This window comes from Eschrichtius robustus, chromosome 15 (assembly GCF_028021215.1).
Source record: "Eschrichtius robustus isolate mEscRob2 chromosome 15, mEscRob2.pri, whole genome shotgun sequence".
NCBI lineage: Eukaryota > Metazoa > Chordata > Mammalia > Artiodactyla > Eschrichtiidae > Eschrichtius > Eschrichtius robustus.
The window spans coordinates 19,521,102-19,538,697 of NC_090838.1; the positions used below are offsets into that span (position 1 = coordinate 19,521,102).

Below are 17,596 nucleotides of genomic sequence, written 5' to 3' on the forward strand. Positions count from 1 at the left end.
GGACACCCTTTCAGTTAAGACCCCTGAAGGGATATTTCGTAAGAGTAGGCACAGAACAGAAACAGACCAGCTCTCAAGCTAAACCCAGCTTTAAATCTTCTCACCCCCACATGGGATCAATCTGAGCTAACCCTACCATAACCATCTGCTGCAAGAAAAGTAATCCCGTCTGGAGAGACACAACATCATTCAGAGCTGCTATTATTTTCCATACACAATATCCAGTGTTAATTAAAAGTCCAGGATGCCATAAGACAGGATCAAAAATCAAGAGAGAAAAGCAGACCCATCAGTATTCCAATACCATGGTTGTCAAAGACTTTAAAATAAATGTTTAATATGGTTCTAAAAATAGATGACAAAACGGAGAACTTAACCAGAGAACTCAAAACTATTTTTTAAAATCAAATGGAAATTCTTTTTAAATAAAATAAAATAAAATGGAAATTCTAGAACTGAAAAAAGTACAATACTGAAGTTAAGGATTCCAGAGATGAGCTCAACCATTGAGTTGACAAAGCAGAAGAGAGGATTAGTAAACTGAAAGTTAGGTCAGTAAAAATATTCAGTCTGAGGCACAGAAAGAAAGAAAGGAAGATCCAGAAATTTATGGAACATGGTAGAAATGCCTAATAAAGATATCTAGAGTCATAGAAGGAAAGGACAGAATGAGGGAGAAGCTACAAAAAGATACTGGCAAAAAATTTTCATCAAGCCATCAATGCAAGAAGCTCTTTGAGTACAAAACAGGGTAACTTCAAAAGAAAACTCCTAGGCAAAACTAAAACTGAAGACAAAAAGAAAACAGTAAAAGCAACCAGAGGAAGATAATATGCATTAGTTTAAAAGGAGCAACAGTATTATTGTACAACACGGGGAATACAGCCAATATTTTATAATAACTATAAATGGAGTATAATCTTTAAAAATTGTGAATCACTATATTGTACATCTGTAACTTATATAATATTATACAGCAACTATACTTCAAAAACTAAATAACAAAAGGAGCAACACTATGTCCTACAGCTGGAAGCCCGAGGATAATAGAAAGACACCTTCAAAGGGCAGAAAGTAAAAATCCAGAAACCTTAAATTCTATATCTGATAAAAAATGACTTTCAAAATTGAAATCAAAATAAACACACTTCTAGCAATTAGAAATGGAGAGAATTTAGTGCCAACAGACCGACTTGAAAAGCAATATTAAAAGGAATTCCTCAAGAAGATGGAAGCACAGCAATGAAGAAGAAATGGAGGGTAACTGAGAGGGTAAAATACGGGCAAACGTAGGTAATGAATATTAACTGTAGAAGACTATAATGTAACTTTATGAGACTGTTTTGTGGGGCTTAAAACATATGTTGAATTAAAATACATTACAATCGAATCACAATGTTGTACATGTGAAACTAACAAAATATTGTAAATCATCTATACCCCAATTTTTTAAAAACCTGAAACAAATAAATAATAAAATACAATATATTACAGTGGCCAGAAAGTATTGGGGAGGGGGAATTAAGTGTTGTGAGGTCTTTGCATTGTGACCAAAGAGGCAAAAAATACTTTGGGGTAGATGCAAATGAATCATAATTGACACTTATTGACCTTACTTCATTTTTGAAAGACATTTTGATACGTTTTGTAGAATATACATTATTCTTAAGTGCATCAAAACCAATCACACGCTAGGTCAAAAATCAAGTTTCAACAAATTTCAAAGGGCTAAAAGCATACAGAGCATAGTCTTTGACCGCAGTCAAACGAAGCTAAAAATCAGTACTAAAAAGATAACTTTTAAACATTCCCCAGATATTTGGAAATTAATGTACTCCTAAATAGCTCATGGATCAAAGGCATCTCAATGGATTTAGAAAATATAAATTTCAGAATTTAGAAAATGGAACTAAATGACAACAGGAATATGACATATCAAAACTTGCGGGATAGGGCTTCCCTGGTGGCGCAGTGGTTGAGAATCTGCCTGCCAACGCAGGGGACACGGGTTCGAGCCCTGGTCTGGGAAGATCCCACATGCCGTGGAGCAACTGGCCCCGTGAGCCACGATTGCTGAGCCTGCGCGTCTGGAGCCTGTGCTCCGCAACAAGAGAGGCCGCGATAGTGAGAGGCCCGCGCACCGCGATGAAGAGTGGCCCCCACTTGCCACAACTAGAGAAAGCCCTCGCACAGAAACGAAGACCCAACACAGCCATAAATAAATAAATAAAATTTAAAAAAAAAACCAAAAACTTGCGGGATAAAGCTAAAGCACTGTAATGAGGGAAATCTATAGCATAAGTACATGTTTTAGAAAAGAAATGTTGGAAATTAGCTATATCAGTTCCATTTCAAGAAGGTAAAAAAGAACACTAAATTAATCCCAAAGAAAGGAAATACAAAGTTAGAAGCATAAATTAATGAATTACAGAAATGCACAAAGAACCAAAAAGGTGTTTCACTGAAAAGGCTAAAACATTAATAAACCTTAGTAAGACAAATTAAGAAAAAATTTAAAAACAGAAGGCACAAATTACCAATATCAGTAATGAAAAAAGGAATACAAATCCCATACACAATGACACATAAAAAGAAAATATAATGAACATTATGTCAAAAATTTGAAAACTTAGATGAAATGGACAAGTTCTTGAAAAAACAAAAACTTTCCAAAACTCATGCAAAAAGAAATGTACAACGTTATATCTTTAGATGAAACAACCTTCTCATAAAGAAACCTCCAGACCCAATAGGGCTCCACTAGTGAATTCTTCTAAACATTAAAGGAATAACCTAAATCTTCCTTAAACTTTTCCAGGGATTAGAAAGAGGGAACATTTCTCCAATTAATAAGTCTGGCATAACCATGATACCCAAACCAGTCAAGGACACGGAAAGAAAGTTAAAATGGCAAGCAGCTCTCATGTCCATAGCCACAAAAGTCCTAAGGGAAATACAGCAAATTGAAACTCACAGGTGGCAGAATTCCAGCCCTCCTGATGGTGATAATGCTTTTCTCACTCACAAAGGAACTGACACAGATTCTCCCATGTTACCGCCAAATTTATTATCATCTACTATTTACATATAGGGAAACTGAGGCCCAAAGAGGGGAAGGAACTAGCCCAAGGTCACATTCAGGCTAGAGTCCACTTGATGGCCATTTACAGCCACCTGCTGTAGCCCAGCAAGGCCTGGGGATGAGGTCTGTGCCCCTCCTCCCCCTGCACCTCCCTTCTGCCTCCCTGGACCCCTCACTCCTGGGCTAGTGTCTGAGCAGGTAACGCACAGGAGCAGCAGCATGGCCTGGGCAGGCTGCCAGTGCCCCCTGGCCGCTCCATGGTGTCCAGGAGGCCTGGAGCACACAGGCGTGGTTCTCTCAGCCAGACCCCAGGCTCCCCGCACTGATCCTGCCCAAAAGGGCATTAGAAAGTGGGCCTTGTGGCCTAGGTACCTCAGCCTGACCATCACTGTTTCCAGCTTTACTGGTTACAAAGCACTTCTGTGTTTCCCATCTGACCCTCAGCAAGATGAGTATCAACATCTCTACTTTGGAGTATCAATACCCCCACTTTGCAGATGAGGGAAGTGAGGCTCTATGGGGTGGATAACTTGTCTAAATCATCCACCCAGAGACTAACAGATCCAGGGTGAGACTCAGGGCCTTCCTCACCACACCAGGAGGCCCCCACCAAGCACTACTGAACGTAACTGAAGATGTCCTGGATTATACATTATGAGACAGACAAGATGAACACAGATGGGTATACTGAAAACTGCACAGACTGCATAAAAAAGAACTCCCCAGTCTAGCTCAGTGGTGACACATGCATTTTTTTAAAATGTAGAGAACCCAGAGGGCTGCCTCCACATTATGAGAGATCAAATGCAAACAAGAACCAAGACAGCATAAAAAGCAGAAATTAAAGAATGCTTTTGAAGGAACTCAATAAAGCCAGTAAAGCTTTACTGACGATTCTTTAAATATGTTCAAGCCACAGCAGCTCCCCGGTAACCACAGGATACAGGGCCGAGGAGAAGGGGACGAATATGACGGGCCCTTTATCACAACGGAGGTAGGAAGGTTCCCCTTCTAAAGCCTGTCTTCTGAAAGAGATGAGTCCGAGGCCCAGCTCAGAAGCTTCTAGATCTCATTGGTAAACAGAGAGAGAAAGAACCTCCCAGGAGAGACAAAGCTAGGACACATCAGCTAAATGACTCACTGTGTGCCTTCAAATAGCACTGTCTAGAGAACATGAGGCCCACCAGTGGGGCCCCCCGAAACTAAGGCCTCACCCACCTGGGCGGCAGGGTCTATGAAAACAGCAATTTCAGTGAACTCACTGAACCCAGAGCAAACAGCACCACCTGAACACAAAATGACATGGTTCCCAGAGCAGAGAAATCATATGTTTTCAACCTATTGAGTTTGTTTGTTCAGGGCAAGTCAACCGATGGATAACAGGAAACTGGTGGATGTCATTTCTGAAATCCTTCAAAAAGCATGTGAGATGAATCCAGACCAAAAACTATTTAAAAGACTGAGTCACACGAGAGCGGGGAGTTTCTGCAGTGGATCAGGCTGGAGTCAAGCTAGTAAACAAAGAGAGGGGATAGCAGGCAGGCACTTCTCTTGATGGAAAAATGTAAACAGTGGGCTCCCCAGGGGTTGGGCTCAGTTTTAGGTCTTCACAAATGACTTAGTGGGAGAAGGCAGTGGGGAGATTGCCCTGAGCCTGTGGGAGGAGGGGTGAGGGGCTGATAGACTTCACACACAAGGGCCCCCGAGGCCAGGGGATGGGTCTCCCACTCCCACCCCACCGCAGGGAGAGGAGCCCTGAGAACAAAGCAGGTGAGCGATCTGCCCAGGGGGGTGTGGCAGAGGGAGCGGGGAGAGGAATAACACAGAGTGATGCCTCCAGAGAAAAAGAATTCACACGGAGCCCTGGGGTACCCACAGCAACTGGGTTCATGCCCTTCCGACAGGCCCCAAACCCAGGCTCCAGGCCGGCACCGCCCCAAGGCCACCCCCAGAGAGCCTCACCTGCTGCTGGCTCTGCTCCTCCAGGTTCATCTTCACCTCCAGCGACTGGCGGGCCTCCAGGAAGGCCTTGCGGTGCTTGCGGTCCGCCATGTAGTAGGACATGATGCCCACGACGATGGCGCACAGGTAGAGGAAGACATTGGCCAGAATCTGTATCCACAGGAGGAAGAGAGGAAAGGACAATGGTCAAGGCATGTCTTCAGGAGAAGGATGGAGGAGGTGGGCAGGTGGTGACCCAAATCCAACTGCAAGTTGCCCACTGTCCAGGGAGGTCCCCAGCAAAGCTTCTGACCTCGAGGGGATATTCAGATCCCTGAAGTAGACCCTGCCCCACCGCCATGGATGAGTGAGGGGACTGCTGTTCTCCCTTCCACCTTTTCATGGTAGGGAAGCTGGCCAATCCTGCCCACCTGTGACGCCTGAGCAGTCCTTCTGCTACTCATCCATTCACTCACTCACTTGTTCAACCACCACTTACTGCACCCTTACTTCGTAGGCGCATTTAGGTACTGTGCTGATTAGCGGGGGGGGGGGGCGGAAGTGAACCCAGATCTACTGGCCAGGGGTGTATAACCTAACAGCTGCAGATCATATGGAATGTCACAGGAGACCAGAAGAGGTCCTGGGCTGATTTAGTTGTCACGATGCCACCTAACACGTGTGCCGCAGGCTACAGGCTTCTGGGATTCACATGCATCCTCTGAGCCAACCCCACCTGCCAGCAGGTAAGAAGGTGGCCAGTACCAACATCCAGGTCTCATGAAGAACTGAAGCTACAGGAAGGGGAAGAGGGGGGTGGGATCTGACATCTGTCCGGTGAGCTCAGTGCATTGGCACCAAGGGCTTCTTTGGGCATCGAGAACCTGTTCCCCCACCCCTGGCACCCTGCAGGCTGGCCTAGGTGTCCTTGGTCCCCAGCCTGCTCCCACAGGCCGCCAGAGGTAACCTTGGCTATGGACCTGACATTCAAACCACACCTGATTTCCTGGCGCTGTCTGCTGCCGGCTCCGATCCTTGACCTGACTGGGCCCCGTGTGGGGCTGGACCAGGTTCTAATTCCTCCCACCTCTCCAAGACCACTGGCCATGAAGCTTCTCCAACAAGGCCTGTTCCCAGGTCTGGTGCCTCCCACTCCCCTGAGGCTGCCCCACGCTCCCTGCCTTGATTCCCTGAGGTCCTGCCAGAGGCGGACAGACCCCTCCTCCCAAGGGTGTGGTTTCTGGAGCAGAAGTTGGAAGTTGAGAGGCAGGAAGGGAGACAGAAGTTCTTAAGTTTCTGACCCTAGGGAAAGAAAAGATTGGCCCAGCGGAACATAATAAATTCTGGGGTAGGTGAAAAATGCAGGGAAGTCAATTTTAGATGTTGAAACAAGATAGTTTGATAGACAATAAGGCAAGTTCATTCTAACATCAATTTCCTGGGGACTCTTGGTTATGCTGTATCCCTCTGACTGTTTTTATGTTTCATCAGGGCTGCCGGTCGAAACTAAACAGGAGGACCTATCACCCCCAGCAGAAGCTTCCTGAAGAGTCTGTACTTGGGCACCAGTCTAAGCCCAGGGGGCACTCAACAAAGGTCTGCTGAGCAATGAATTAATTAGTAGGTGAGGTGTGTCTTGGTGCTGGTCATCAAATCACTGGGTGACGATTTCACGAGCTTCCTAGATGGCTGGTTCTAGCAACTAACAACCAGCTGTGTTCTTGGGCCTGGGCAGCCTGATCGCCTACACTGTCTGCGGGGCAAGCAGGGGGTTTCAAAGTCCTGTAGGACGTCTCCTGCACCTTCTTCTGGACCATGACAACCCATTCCCATCTGAGTGGTCAGTATGAGTATGCCCTCAGGCCACTTACTAAACATCTGATGATCGGAAAAGCTGCCAATTGATAATTTATGTTCAGTGAGTCAAAGCAAATCACACAGATCATTGGGTCTCAAAGCCAGTCTAGCCTGAGGTCCAGGAACCTCCACCAGCCCAGAAGCCACCCTCCTGTGGGGTCCGTGTGGCCTTAGAAACCTGCCCAACTCCAAGTTCATGGCGCAGGAAGCTGGTCAAGGTCAGGCTGCACCCCGTGCATCCTCACCAAGCAGTGGCACTCGACCGAAGCCCATGCGGGGTCCAGATACAGCAGCCACCGGGCCGAGGGTCTCCAGGCTGACAGGGCTTGGGGTCCTGGAGGGCGAGGGAGGAGCCACACGTTTGCACCCCACACCTGCCAGTGTCAGCAACTGAACCAGGGGCTCCAGACAAGGCAGGCTGACCTGGGGCCACAGGCCTGTCTCTGCCCTGGCCACAACCAGCCTGGGCTGTCACACGGCTGGGGACAGAGCTCCTCACCCAGGGGTCTTCCTGACCACCTCATGAGGATGCACGAGGCGGGCTCTGTAAAATGTACAGTGCTGAGCTACTGTCATTACCCATAGGGCGTCCACCTAAGAAAACCAAACCTGCAGACAGGCTGTCAGAGAGCAACTCTAGCGGAAAAGTTTCAAACCAAAGATTATAATACAAATAATAAGAGGATTCAGGGACTCCCCTGGTGGCACAGTGGTTAAGAATCCACCTGCCAATGCGGGGGACATGGGTTTGAGCCCTGGTCCGGGAAGATGCCTCATGTCACGGAGCAACTAAGCCCGTGCGCCACAACTACTGAGCCTGCGCTCTAGAGCCTGCGAGCCAGAACTACTGAGCCCGTGTGCCACAACTACTGAAGCCCGCGCACCTAGAGCCCGTGCTCCACAAGAGAAGCCAGCGCAATGAGAAGCCTGCGCACCGCAACGAAGAGTAGCCCCCACTTGCTGCAACTAGAGAAAGCCCCCGCGCAGCAACAAAGACCCAACACAGCCAAAAATAATTAATTAATTAATTAATTTTTTAAAAAAAGAGGATTCAGGTTGGGTTCATGCCTAGGGAATGTCTAGGCAGGACAGCATTCCTTTCATTGAAGTGCACATTTTAAAATAAAATCTACTTTTGCACTCACTTGTAGGTACAGATGATCTAGAAAGTGAATTTAAGAGGAGCGCTGGACTCTGGCACTGCCCCTTGCTAGCCCGGTGGCCGCCAGGTCAAATAACCTCCCTGAGCTCACTTCGTCACCTATGAGCGAGGGAGGGACTGACTCATCTGGAAGACCCCCCGGTCCTGACACTGGTCCTCATCAGACCTCACTTCTGAGGGCCAAGGTTGGGATTGGCGATGACCTGGTCCTGAGAGGCCAGGGGAAGGAGAGCAGGTCAGTTCCAAGTTGGCCAGAGAGCCACGCTGCCTCCCGGGCCCTGGGTATCCCCGGACCCAGAGGCCTCATCCCCTTCCTGACCTGCACTCTCGGCTGCAGGGATGCAGAGGGAAACGGCCACATCTGGACCACGCGCTGCAGAGTCAGGTGGGTCCTGCAGGTGCCATCCATGCCAGGGAACTCCCTCCCGCCTTCCAGTGAGCACATCTGTTTCCAGACAATTCTCCTGACAGTCCCAGGCCTTGGGTCTCCTGGAGCTCCCCCAATTCTCTAAACTTGCCTCAACTGAAGAAAGGGCCCTCAGGGCGCTGCTGCTCTGGTCCACCCAACCTCTCTCTCCAGGGCTACGAGGCCCAGAAGGAGTGCGGCAACCCCCCGGTGCCAGGCAGGGGGGGGCGAGAGGCTCAGCCTCCAACTCCAGGGCACAAATCCACTAAGCCAAGGAGACCTCCAGCCGAGGACGCGGGGGTTCGCTCTGGGGAGGAGGGCTGGGGAGGGAGCAGGAACTGCACTGCAACACGGTCCCCTGGGGTGATGGGGGTCCAGAGGTGCACAGGTGACCAGCGGGGTGGGTGAGGGTGTGGACAGCAGTCCCCACGTGCAGCCAGGGCCAGGAGCCCCTGATCCTGGCCTGTTTCCTCGCCTGTAACATCCTCTCACATCACAACCTTACGTTCTAGACACAGTCACACACCTCACCCACCTCATCTTGTTTAATCTTCACAAGGCAGGTGATATTATTCCAATTTTACAGGAGAAGGAATTGAGATTAAACAAGGGCTCAAAACTAGAGGATAAGGTCTCTTCCTGCACTCATCTCTTTTCTCTGATGCAAAACCCCACCCTACAAGCACCCCTCAGCTAATTTACATATTTATAACCCCACCTTTCCCCAGAAAGGCTATTAGATATTTTTTAAAACTAAAATTAAAATTTCCACCAAAATACCAGCCCTAAAGCACTTATTGTGAGCTGCTTGCATTTTTAATCTGAAACAAAGTAGTACATCTACAGATTTCCACAACTTCCCTACACATGGGTGGTCATTAGCTCTAGGCTCAGAAATCCCTAAATTATGCCTGTGTGTCTCACTTAGCAAAAGGGATGTGCTCCTACCAACACGCCTGGAAAAAATGAGTTGTGCTCCTTCGGCAGTGGGCCCCGAACAGCGCCAGCACCGAGGAATCGACGGTGACCAGGACGCCACCGCGGAGCACGGGAGCCCAGCGCTGCCGGAGACGGTCCAGGTCAGGCCACGATGATGGGTAAGTGGGGCGGTTGTCATCTCTCTAACACATCCGTTAGTATGGCCTCTCGCTACAGTTTAAGAGCTGCAGACCCAGGAAAATCTTTGGCCACCAGGAAAGGTTGAACTCTAGAGAGAATCCGAAATGTGTCTCTCACGTGACTATGACAAATGGGCTCCTCCCAGCTGAGCCTTGACCTCTGCAGGCCTGGTATGAATTTTCTGGTGCTCCCACCCCGGTGAGGGGCGAAGGGCTTCCTTGTCAGAACTCGTCTCTCCTCCCTCCAGGACTGCCTTCCCTCCACCCACTGCTGCACAAATACCCACCAACCCTCAACACTCCAGCCACAGCCGGCCCACCTGGCAGCCCCTCTTCCTGCTCAGCCTCCCATCTCCCTTCCTCCCTCTCCATCCCTTCCCCATCCTCCTCACACACGTCTGCCCCTCTCTAACCACACGGGGCACCTGCTAAGGCAGGCACTGCTGTCCTCCTCACCCCTGTGTCCCCAGAGCCCAGCCCAGGCCTCATCCAGCACCTGGTGCTCAGGAACCCAGAGCTATTGGGCTGGATGGACCAGGTAATGGAACCACATCACAGACTCACCCCTCACCTGACCCCTTCAGCCTCTGGCCAGCAGACAAGAAGCCAGCATAAAGCCCACCTCTGGCCCCCACCATCTCCCCGGGACCCAGCCTTCTAATTAATACCCCATCTGCTGCACCCCACCCTAAGAGCAGAGAGGAATGGGGCTCGGTCACTCCCCCAGGACAGCAGGTGGGGGACAGTCCAGGAAATATCCAGAGTATAAGGTAGAGCATACAAAGCGGTGAGAGAAGGGTGGGGATGGGTGGCGGGGTCTCATTCATTCAGGAAGAGGTTAGATGGCTTCACATATGTGCCAGAGAGAGATGGGGTCTTGGAAACATGACGACGGGGCTCTGATACCACGGCCAGTGAACAAGCGTGGCCCGAAGGCTTCTGCCCTCTATAGTCATCCAAACGACGTATTTGGACAGCTCCAGCTCCACTTTCCAGTTCTGAAAGTCAGCAGGAGCCCCGATGCACAGACCCTCACTCCTGGCTCTTCTGAGTGGTCCGGGGCCAGCGAAGGCAGCACCTCGACCTGGCCGTCCACACTAGGCGGGCGGTGCCCCCCACATCTCCAAGGCTGAGAAGCCCTGCTCTGGGGTGCCGTCGAGGTTACCTCTTCGTGTCCCAGTGGCCTCCTTTAGACTGGGCAGCAGTCTTATTTCAAACAAATTGTTCTTTTTTTCTTTTAAACACAAGATTTTAAAAATAATGAATAAAATGAATGCATCTCCCAAGTGGGTAAACATTCAGCCTAAAGCTTCATCTAACCCATGGCAGCTAGATAATGTGTTTATAATACACCCCCAGCTCAGAAATGCAACCGTGAGAAAATTCCTTTACAAGATCCTTCCTCTTGGAATCTGATGAGTCACAATGTCCCGCACGTTTTCTAACAGCCCACGGGGACAGGGACTGCTCTTAGTGGGGCTTTAAAATGGAAGTCACCCCATCAGAGGCAGGCTGGTGGCTCAAATGCCTAGGCTGACCTCTCCCTATAAACTCATTCCGGCCCGCAGATTCCAGAACATTCCCGAACAGGGGAGAAGAGACCGAGGGAGATACAGCAGCTCTGGGGTGTCAGTGTCCTTGTCAGCTGCCCTCGGGGACCTTGTGATTCTCTGCTGCTGGGGAAAGGCCCCTGTTCATTACAGCTAACTTAGATGTTTTCGAAAAAAACTCTCCAAGGAGCTGCAGGGCAGGAAGGAGCGGGGAGAAGGCACCTCTGAAGGCAACCAGCCTCCCCAACCTAAGGAAGACTGGCCGGAGCCTGTGGTGGCAGCCCCAAAGTGCCCGTGGGGTCCCCACCTGTGGAGCCATGCTCCCTGCAGACACTTGGAGGGGCCTACTAGCGGGTGAACGCATGGCAAAGAGGTTGGGCCACGCCGTCACAGAGACCTTCCACACCACCAGCAGGCTGTGTGACCTGGAGCAAGTCACTTAACCTCTCTGAGACTTGGCTTCCTCATCCTCACTGTAACCCTGAAGGCTGTTCCACTAAGATTAAAAGAGAGATTCTAGGCAACACCACCTAACAGAGGGCTTGGCGTAAAATATGTTCTAAATGACTTTTTTTTCCTTTTCTTCCAGAGAGGAGAAAGAAAACTGGGACCTAATAATAATACTTTAATGAAGTTTTACAAGAGACTTCACATTCATTATCTTATTTGTTTGTCACAACAGCAAAGTTTTCTTATTCTCATTTTGTAGAAGAGACTTGAAGCCCAGAGAAATTGGGTTATGAGCCCACTGTCTCCCAGCAATGCTGAAACTGGAACCCAGATCTCCTTCCTCTTTTTTTCCCCCTACATACACAATTTAAATTTCAAGACATTAAAAAAAGCTCTGTCCCAGCCCAGAGGACGGAATATCAGAAGCCAGCCTGACCAGGCACATGTGGCCTGGGGGCAGATCCACCACTGCTTTCTTGCCCAGCAAGCACACCACCCAAACATGAGTCCAGGGCCCCTTTCCCTATGTTACTGTCTCCTTAGCTGAGTTGTGATGAGGGTCGGCAGAGGCTCGGCGAAGTCCTAGGTGCTGGAGGTCCCCAGGGAGCACAGAACCCAGTGAGGACCTGGAGCATCTCTGTGGTTGGGAGGTCCGTAGACAGTGGGGTGACACTCCCGTGCTGCCCCGGAGCAAACTCCAGCATCTCTCTGCCACGAGGTGACTGGGGTCGCCAGTAAATACAACCCTGCTTGACACAATGCAAGGTTCAAGCCTTGGGGCACTGTGACATGTACTGTGACATGCCCTTCCAAGCCAGACATTTGTCAAGTTTCCACCACGTGCCTCAAAAGGACTTCCAGAAGCTTCCTACTTGTTTAATAGCTGGGACATGCCTCTGCTAAAAGATATGCAATGTTCACCCTCTTCCAAAACAAAGATGACTTCCAGATAGGCATCCAGCCATCTCGACATGTGACACAAGGTCCCTCATGACCTGCTGGGTGGCCAGAACAGCTTCCCAGGTTGTGTACTGCACACCCCTAGGGGCACCACTCCAGACTCAGACACGATGGCTCCCCCAGAGACGTGGAACAGGGAAGTCCTGACCATTGGGCTCCAGTGTCACTCTTATGTCTTGTATCTGCCTGCTGCCCACCAGGCTCCCCTCACTCCAGCCACACTGGGCACCTCTCCAATCCTCTAACAAGATGTGCTATTTCAGGGCTCTACAGCTCTAACCAGAACATCCTGCCCCTGCTGCCCACACGCCCCCGCCCCGGCCAATGGAGGGCTACACATTGTAATGATGCCTTGATTTAACCAGGTCAAGCACAAGCACACAGCACACACCTGGCCCTTAGTCATCCCTCAGGAACTGTTAGTTGTTGTTACTATTTCAAGATTATCTCCAACACCCCTCCCTGATTCCCCAAACGGAACCATCCAGCCAACCATCCATCCATCCATCTATTCATTCACAGATTTACTGAATGCCCACCCTGTGCCAGGTTGGTACTTGGTATTTAGCAGTGAATGAGGCAGAAAAAGTCCCTGCTATCATGGGGCTGATGATCTGGTAACAAGAGACAAATAAGAAATAAGTAATTCAACAATAAGAGTACCAAAATTCAGCAGACAATAAAAATGATAAAGTGACTGGGTGGCTGCTTTAGACTGAGTGAGGGAGACTGCTGGCCCCGTTTCTTCACTCCCCTGTAAAGTACTGTTCAGCCACAGCTTTGCCATAGCCTCAGGGAGAGTGATGTGTTCCTCCCTCCTGCTGACTCGGACTGTGTGACTTGCTTTGGCCAAATGGATGTCAGTGCATGTGACATGAGCAGATTTTTGAAATACACTTGCTTTCCCCTTTGTGCTTTTGCTGGCACCATGAGAACAACATGCACCAAAAGTTCAAAGGTCCAGCAGAATGAGGGGCTCATGGAGCAGAACTAAACTCAAGCTGCAGCTTGTAGCCAAACCCAGCTGAGCCCAGCCTAGATCAGCCACGCCCCAGCCAACCCACACACGTGTGAGTGAGAAATACGTGGTTGTGAGCCATTGAGTTCTGAGCTGTTTGTTACAGAGCATTAGGTGAAAACAGCTGACTCTGGTTAGGTGGTTAGGACTGGTCTCCCTGAAGTAGTGTCACTTAAACTAGAATATGAATAACAAAAAAGTCCCAGTCACAGGAAAAATCAGGAGAAAGCCTTCTGGATGGAGAATATACTGGTGCAAAGGCCCTCTTTCCCATGAGACACTCACCCACCTCCTGATGCATCTGCATGTATCGCCCCGACAAGCACACAAGGAGCACCTGAGGTCAGGGTGTGTCTTTTACATTTGCAGCCGCAGGGCCTGGCACAGCTACTGGCACAGAGCAAAAGTTAGCTGCACGAATGACTATGGTAGAAAGAAGCTGAAAGAACAGTCCATTCTCCACTGAGGTGTCCCCTTTAATAAGAGAGCCAAAATCCAGGTACAGAAAGGCTGAGCAGCAGTTCTTAACTGGGGTGGGGGGTGATCTGGGCCCCCTGAGGAACATTGTGTGTCTGGGGACATTTTTGATTGTCACGACTAAGGGGGAGAATTCTCCTGGCATCTACTGGGCGGCGGCCAGGGATGCTGCTGAACAGGGCACAGGGCACAGGGCAGCCCCCCACAATGAGGAGCTGTCCGGCCCCAAATGTCAACAGATCTGAGGTCGAGAAACCCCGGCCCAGGCAATGCCTTCTTCCTTTTTGATTCCTGAGTCTTCACTTGAAACTTTCTTAAGCTTTTGGATTGAAGAACAAGGAACGCTGAGGACAAAGACGGCACAAGAAGATTTATTTTTATATCAATCATAGACCTCGTGGGCTAAGAGGAAAACACTACTGATACTTGTTGAACATAAGGACACAGTAGCTCGATAAATGCACCCACGATGGAAGGCAGGCCCAAATCACAGGGTTAGAGACGTTTAAGACCGGAGAAGAGCACCTGGTCTGTCTCCCTGGAGGGATAGCTGCAGGAATGAACATCTCACAGTTGGCATTTGATACCAAGGAATTATTCGCCTGAAGTCTGTGGACCAGGTTAGGGGGAGTCAGTGAACCCCTAAAATTAGGGGCAAAGTGTTCCACCCTTTTCTGGGGAGCAAAGTCCATTGCTTTCACCAGATTCTCCAAAAGGTCTGTTAGCCCAGATGATTAAGAACCACAAAACGAATCAAAAGCTCCCCATCTCCTCTTGTAGCTTCTTGGCAGAAACAGAAAACATCAGGTCACAGCCCTTTGTGTCTTTTCTTACACATGTGACCCCATTAGTCGACTACCTTGGTCTTTTTCTGCAGGGCAAATAACTCCCCTTCTACTTAAAGGAATCTATCTTAAAATGTTTAATCACGTTTGGCTTCAGATTTTTTTTTTTTTAACTCCTGAGTTCTTGCTGAGTGGGGACCTCATGTTGGGTCCTGGAAAGTAAAAAAGAACCTCAAGAGCTCAAATCTACTAGGGGTAAAGAAGCTACAGGAGGGACTTCCCTGGTGGTCCAGCGGTTAAGTCTCTGTCCTCCCAATGCAGGGGGCCCAGGTTTGATCCCTGGTCAGGGAATTAGATCCTGCATGCTGCAACTAAGAACGTGCATGCCGCAACTAAAGATCCTGCACGCTGCAATGAAGATCCCACGTGAGGCAGGCAACTAAGGCCCGGCCCAGCCAAATAATCAATCAATCAACCAATATAAAAAAAAGAAGCTACAGGAAAGGGAGGAAGCATAGATTGTTTCTGAGGTAGAGGAGGACAGGTCGACAAAGGTGTTATTTTCTACTGTACAGCAAAGTTATTCAGTTATACATATATATATACTCTTTTTTATATTCTTTTCCATTATAGTTTATCATAGGACATTGAATATAGTTCCCTGTGCTATACAGTAGGCCCCACGAGGGAGTAAAACGGGCTGGACACACTCAATTGTGGGTTTTCACAAATACTGACAACACGGAGCTTTCACATACATATTAATATATGGATGCTGGATGGTGAAAGCAATTTAAACCAATTTCTCACTGAGGACCACTGTTAAATAAAGGAAAGGCAAGAAGTAATAAACTATATGCTTATGCGAGTTACCAGAACAATGAAAGGGTTCCACGCTGCCTGCTCTGGTCTTCTCACCTCTAAGTAATCCTACTTGCATTTAGTGCAGAGATCCTGACTTTCTGGAATTGTCTTTGAGTGAACTTGAGAAGAAATGTACCAGCCCAGAGGAACATATAATCTGGAGACAGAAGAAGAGTTCTAGAATCCCAGCAGTATGATCATCACACAAACTTAGCAAAATGAGAAAGGGAACCCCAATTTCACAAGCACACTGAAGCCCCTGCATATATGGCACAGAGCAAACTCGGGATTCCGAGGACTTCGTACCTCTCAATTCAAGATGACTCACATCTTGAGAGTAAAACTTTTTGCAGAGTCTCCGCTGCAGAAACCAGCGTCACAGCTTTCTCCTTGGGGATTCAATTGCCTCTCTTGTCTCCCTGGGTGCTTTCTGAGGGATTACTCAGCATCCCTCAGCCCTGCAGCCTCTCAGAGCCTGCCTGGAGACATCTGGGATGTGGTTTTTTAGTCACTGGTTCTGACTTGACCCTTCAGTGCTTATTCCTTACTTGCTATTTCTCTAGTTTCTGATCCTGGTGTGTTGGCATCCAAAGGGTAAATGATTAAGACTCAGGAATCTAAATGTCACACTCCCCCAGGTGATTCTCTTTTATTCATTGTTCTAGGTGGTGCAGTAAATAGCAAAACAAAGCCAAGATCCTCCAACCTTCCTGGTTCTTTAAACCAAACTATAAACATATGCGATCACTTTACGTTATCTCCCTATGCCTATTGCCTATTTTTCTTCCATTTGTTTTTTCTCTTTCCTTTTCTAACAATCTTCTGATCCTTGGTGCACCCTCACCCAGAGTTACTGCACTTCCTTACCGTCCTTCCCTGTCGGACCAGCATCTCTTCCATACGTTCAAAGCCACATCCACTGAGATGTTTTCCATCTGTTCACCCTGTTTCATGTGTCCTACACATTTAATTCAGTTCCCTGGTTTTCAATTCAGATCTTAAGTCATTTTCCAAGTTTCCTTCTGACTGTCCCAACCCTGTCTCCCCCTGCCCCCCATCTCCCTGCTCTTGGTAGAGCTAGTACACACTCACATCAGAGACTTCACAGCCCGGTCCTCTCCATGCACCGTCTTGGTCACATAACAAACAAAAACTTTCAAATTCCACAATCTGAGCCTAAAGCCCTGGCAAACTATCACCACTCCTAAATTTCTTCAGCCTCAAGTGTCTTGAATTAGCGCCACCTGAGTGCGCTCCCTCCCCCTCCCTCAGTGGCTCCCAACCCTGCAGCACCTGAGAATCACCTGGGGGCCATGCCCGGGCATCGTCCCAAAACAGTGAAACCTGAGGCCCAGACATGGCGCTGTTAAAAACCTCCCAGGTGACTATATATGTGTAGCCCATGGCCAGTGGGAACACCCAAGTCTGTCACAGTCTCCCCAACCATCCTCGAGCTGAAGGTCCCATTTCTGCCAGCCAAGGGTTGGGACCAGAGCTCACCCGGCTGTGCACCTCAGATAATTAGCACCCAGCCTTGAGTATGTCTGAAGTAACCCTTTGTTGACTGACTGTTCTCCCTGTCGCTGGTGCTCCTTTCTGCACCTCCAGTGGGTCATTCATTCCATCTGGTCTTTCTGGGTCTTCCTCATCGTCCTCCTCTTGCCATCACCCAGCCCAAACCCTCACCTCCCACAAGGCTGGGCACAGACTCATTTCCCTGGCCCCTCTCTGGTCCTGCTAACCCACCCCCTGGTATCAGGTTAATCTTCCAAACTTACCTTTTTGCAAGTTCCACCGCCTGCTCAAAACACCTCAAGAGCGGACAATTTTCCAAAAGGTAAAGTTCAAAATCCTCATTCTGGCACTCGAGGTCCTCCATACTCTGGCCCCTGTGACCTTTTCTAAATATCGCCCACAGTCCCCTGA

General features: G+C 48.8%; 1 protein-coding gene across 3 annotated transcripts in view; it reads right to left on the reverse strand.

Annotated features, from left to right (window-relative positions):
• Positions 1 to 17,596, reverse strand: part of ADCY3 (adenylate cyclase 3) — an 89,026-nt gene that overhangs the window by 42,821 nt on the left and 28,609 nt on the right. For all 3 annotated transcript variants that reach the window (XM_068564041.1, XM_068564042.1, XM_068564040.1), the window contains exon 3: positions 5,045 to 5,194. In XM_068564041.1, coding sequence (XP_068420142.1) covers positions 5,045 to 5,194 — 150 coding nt within the window. The remainder of the gene's footprint in view (positions 1 to 5,044; positions 5,195 to 17,596) is intronic.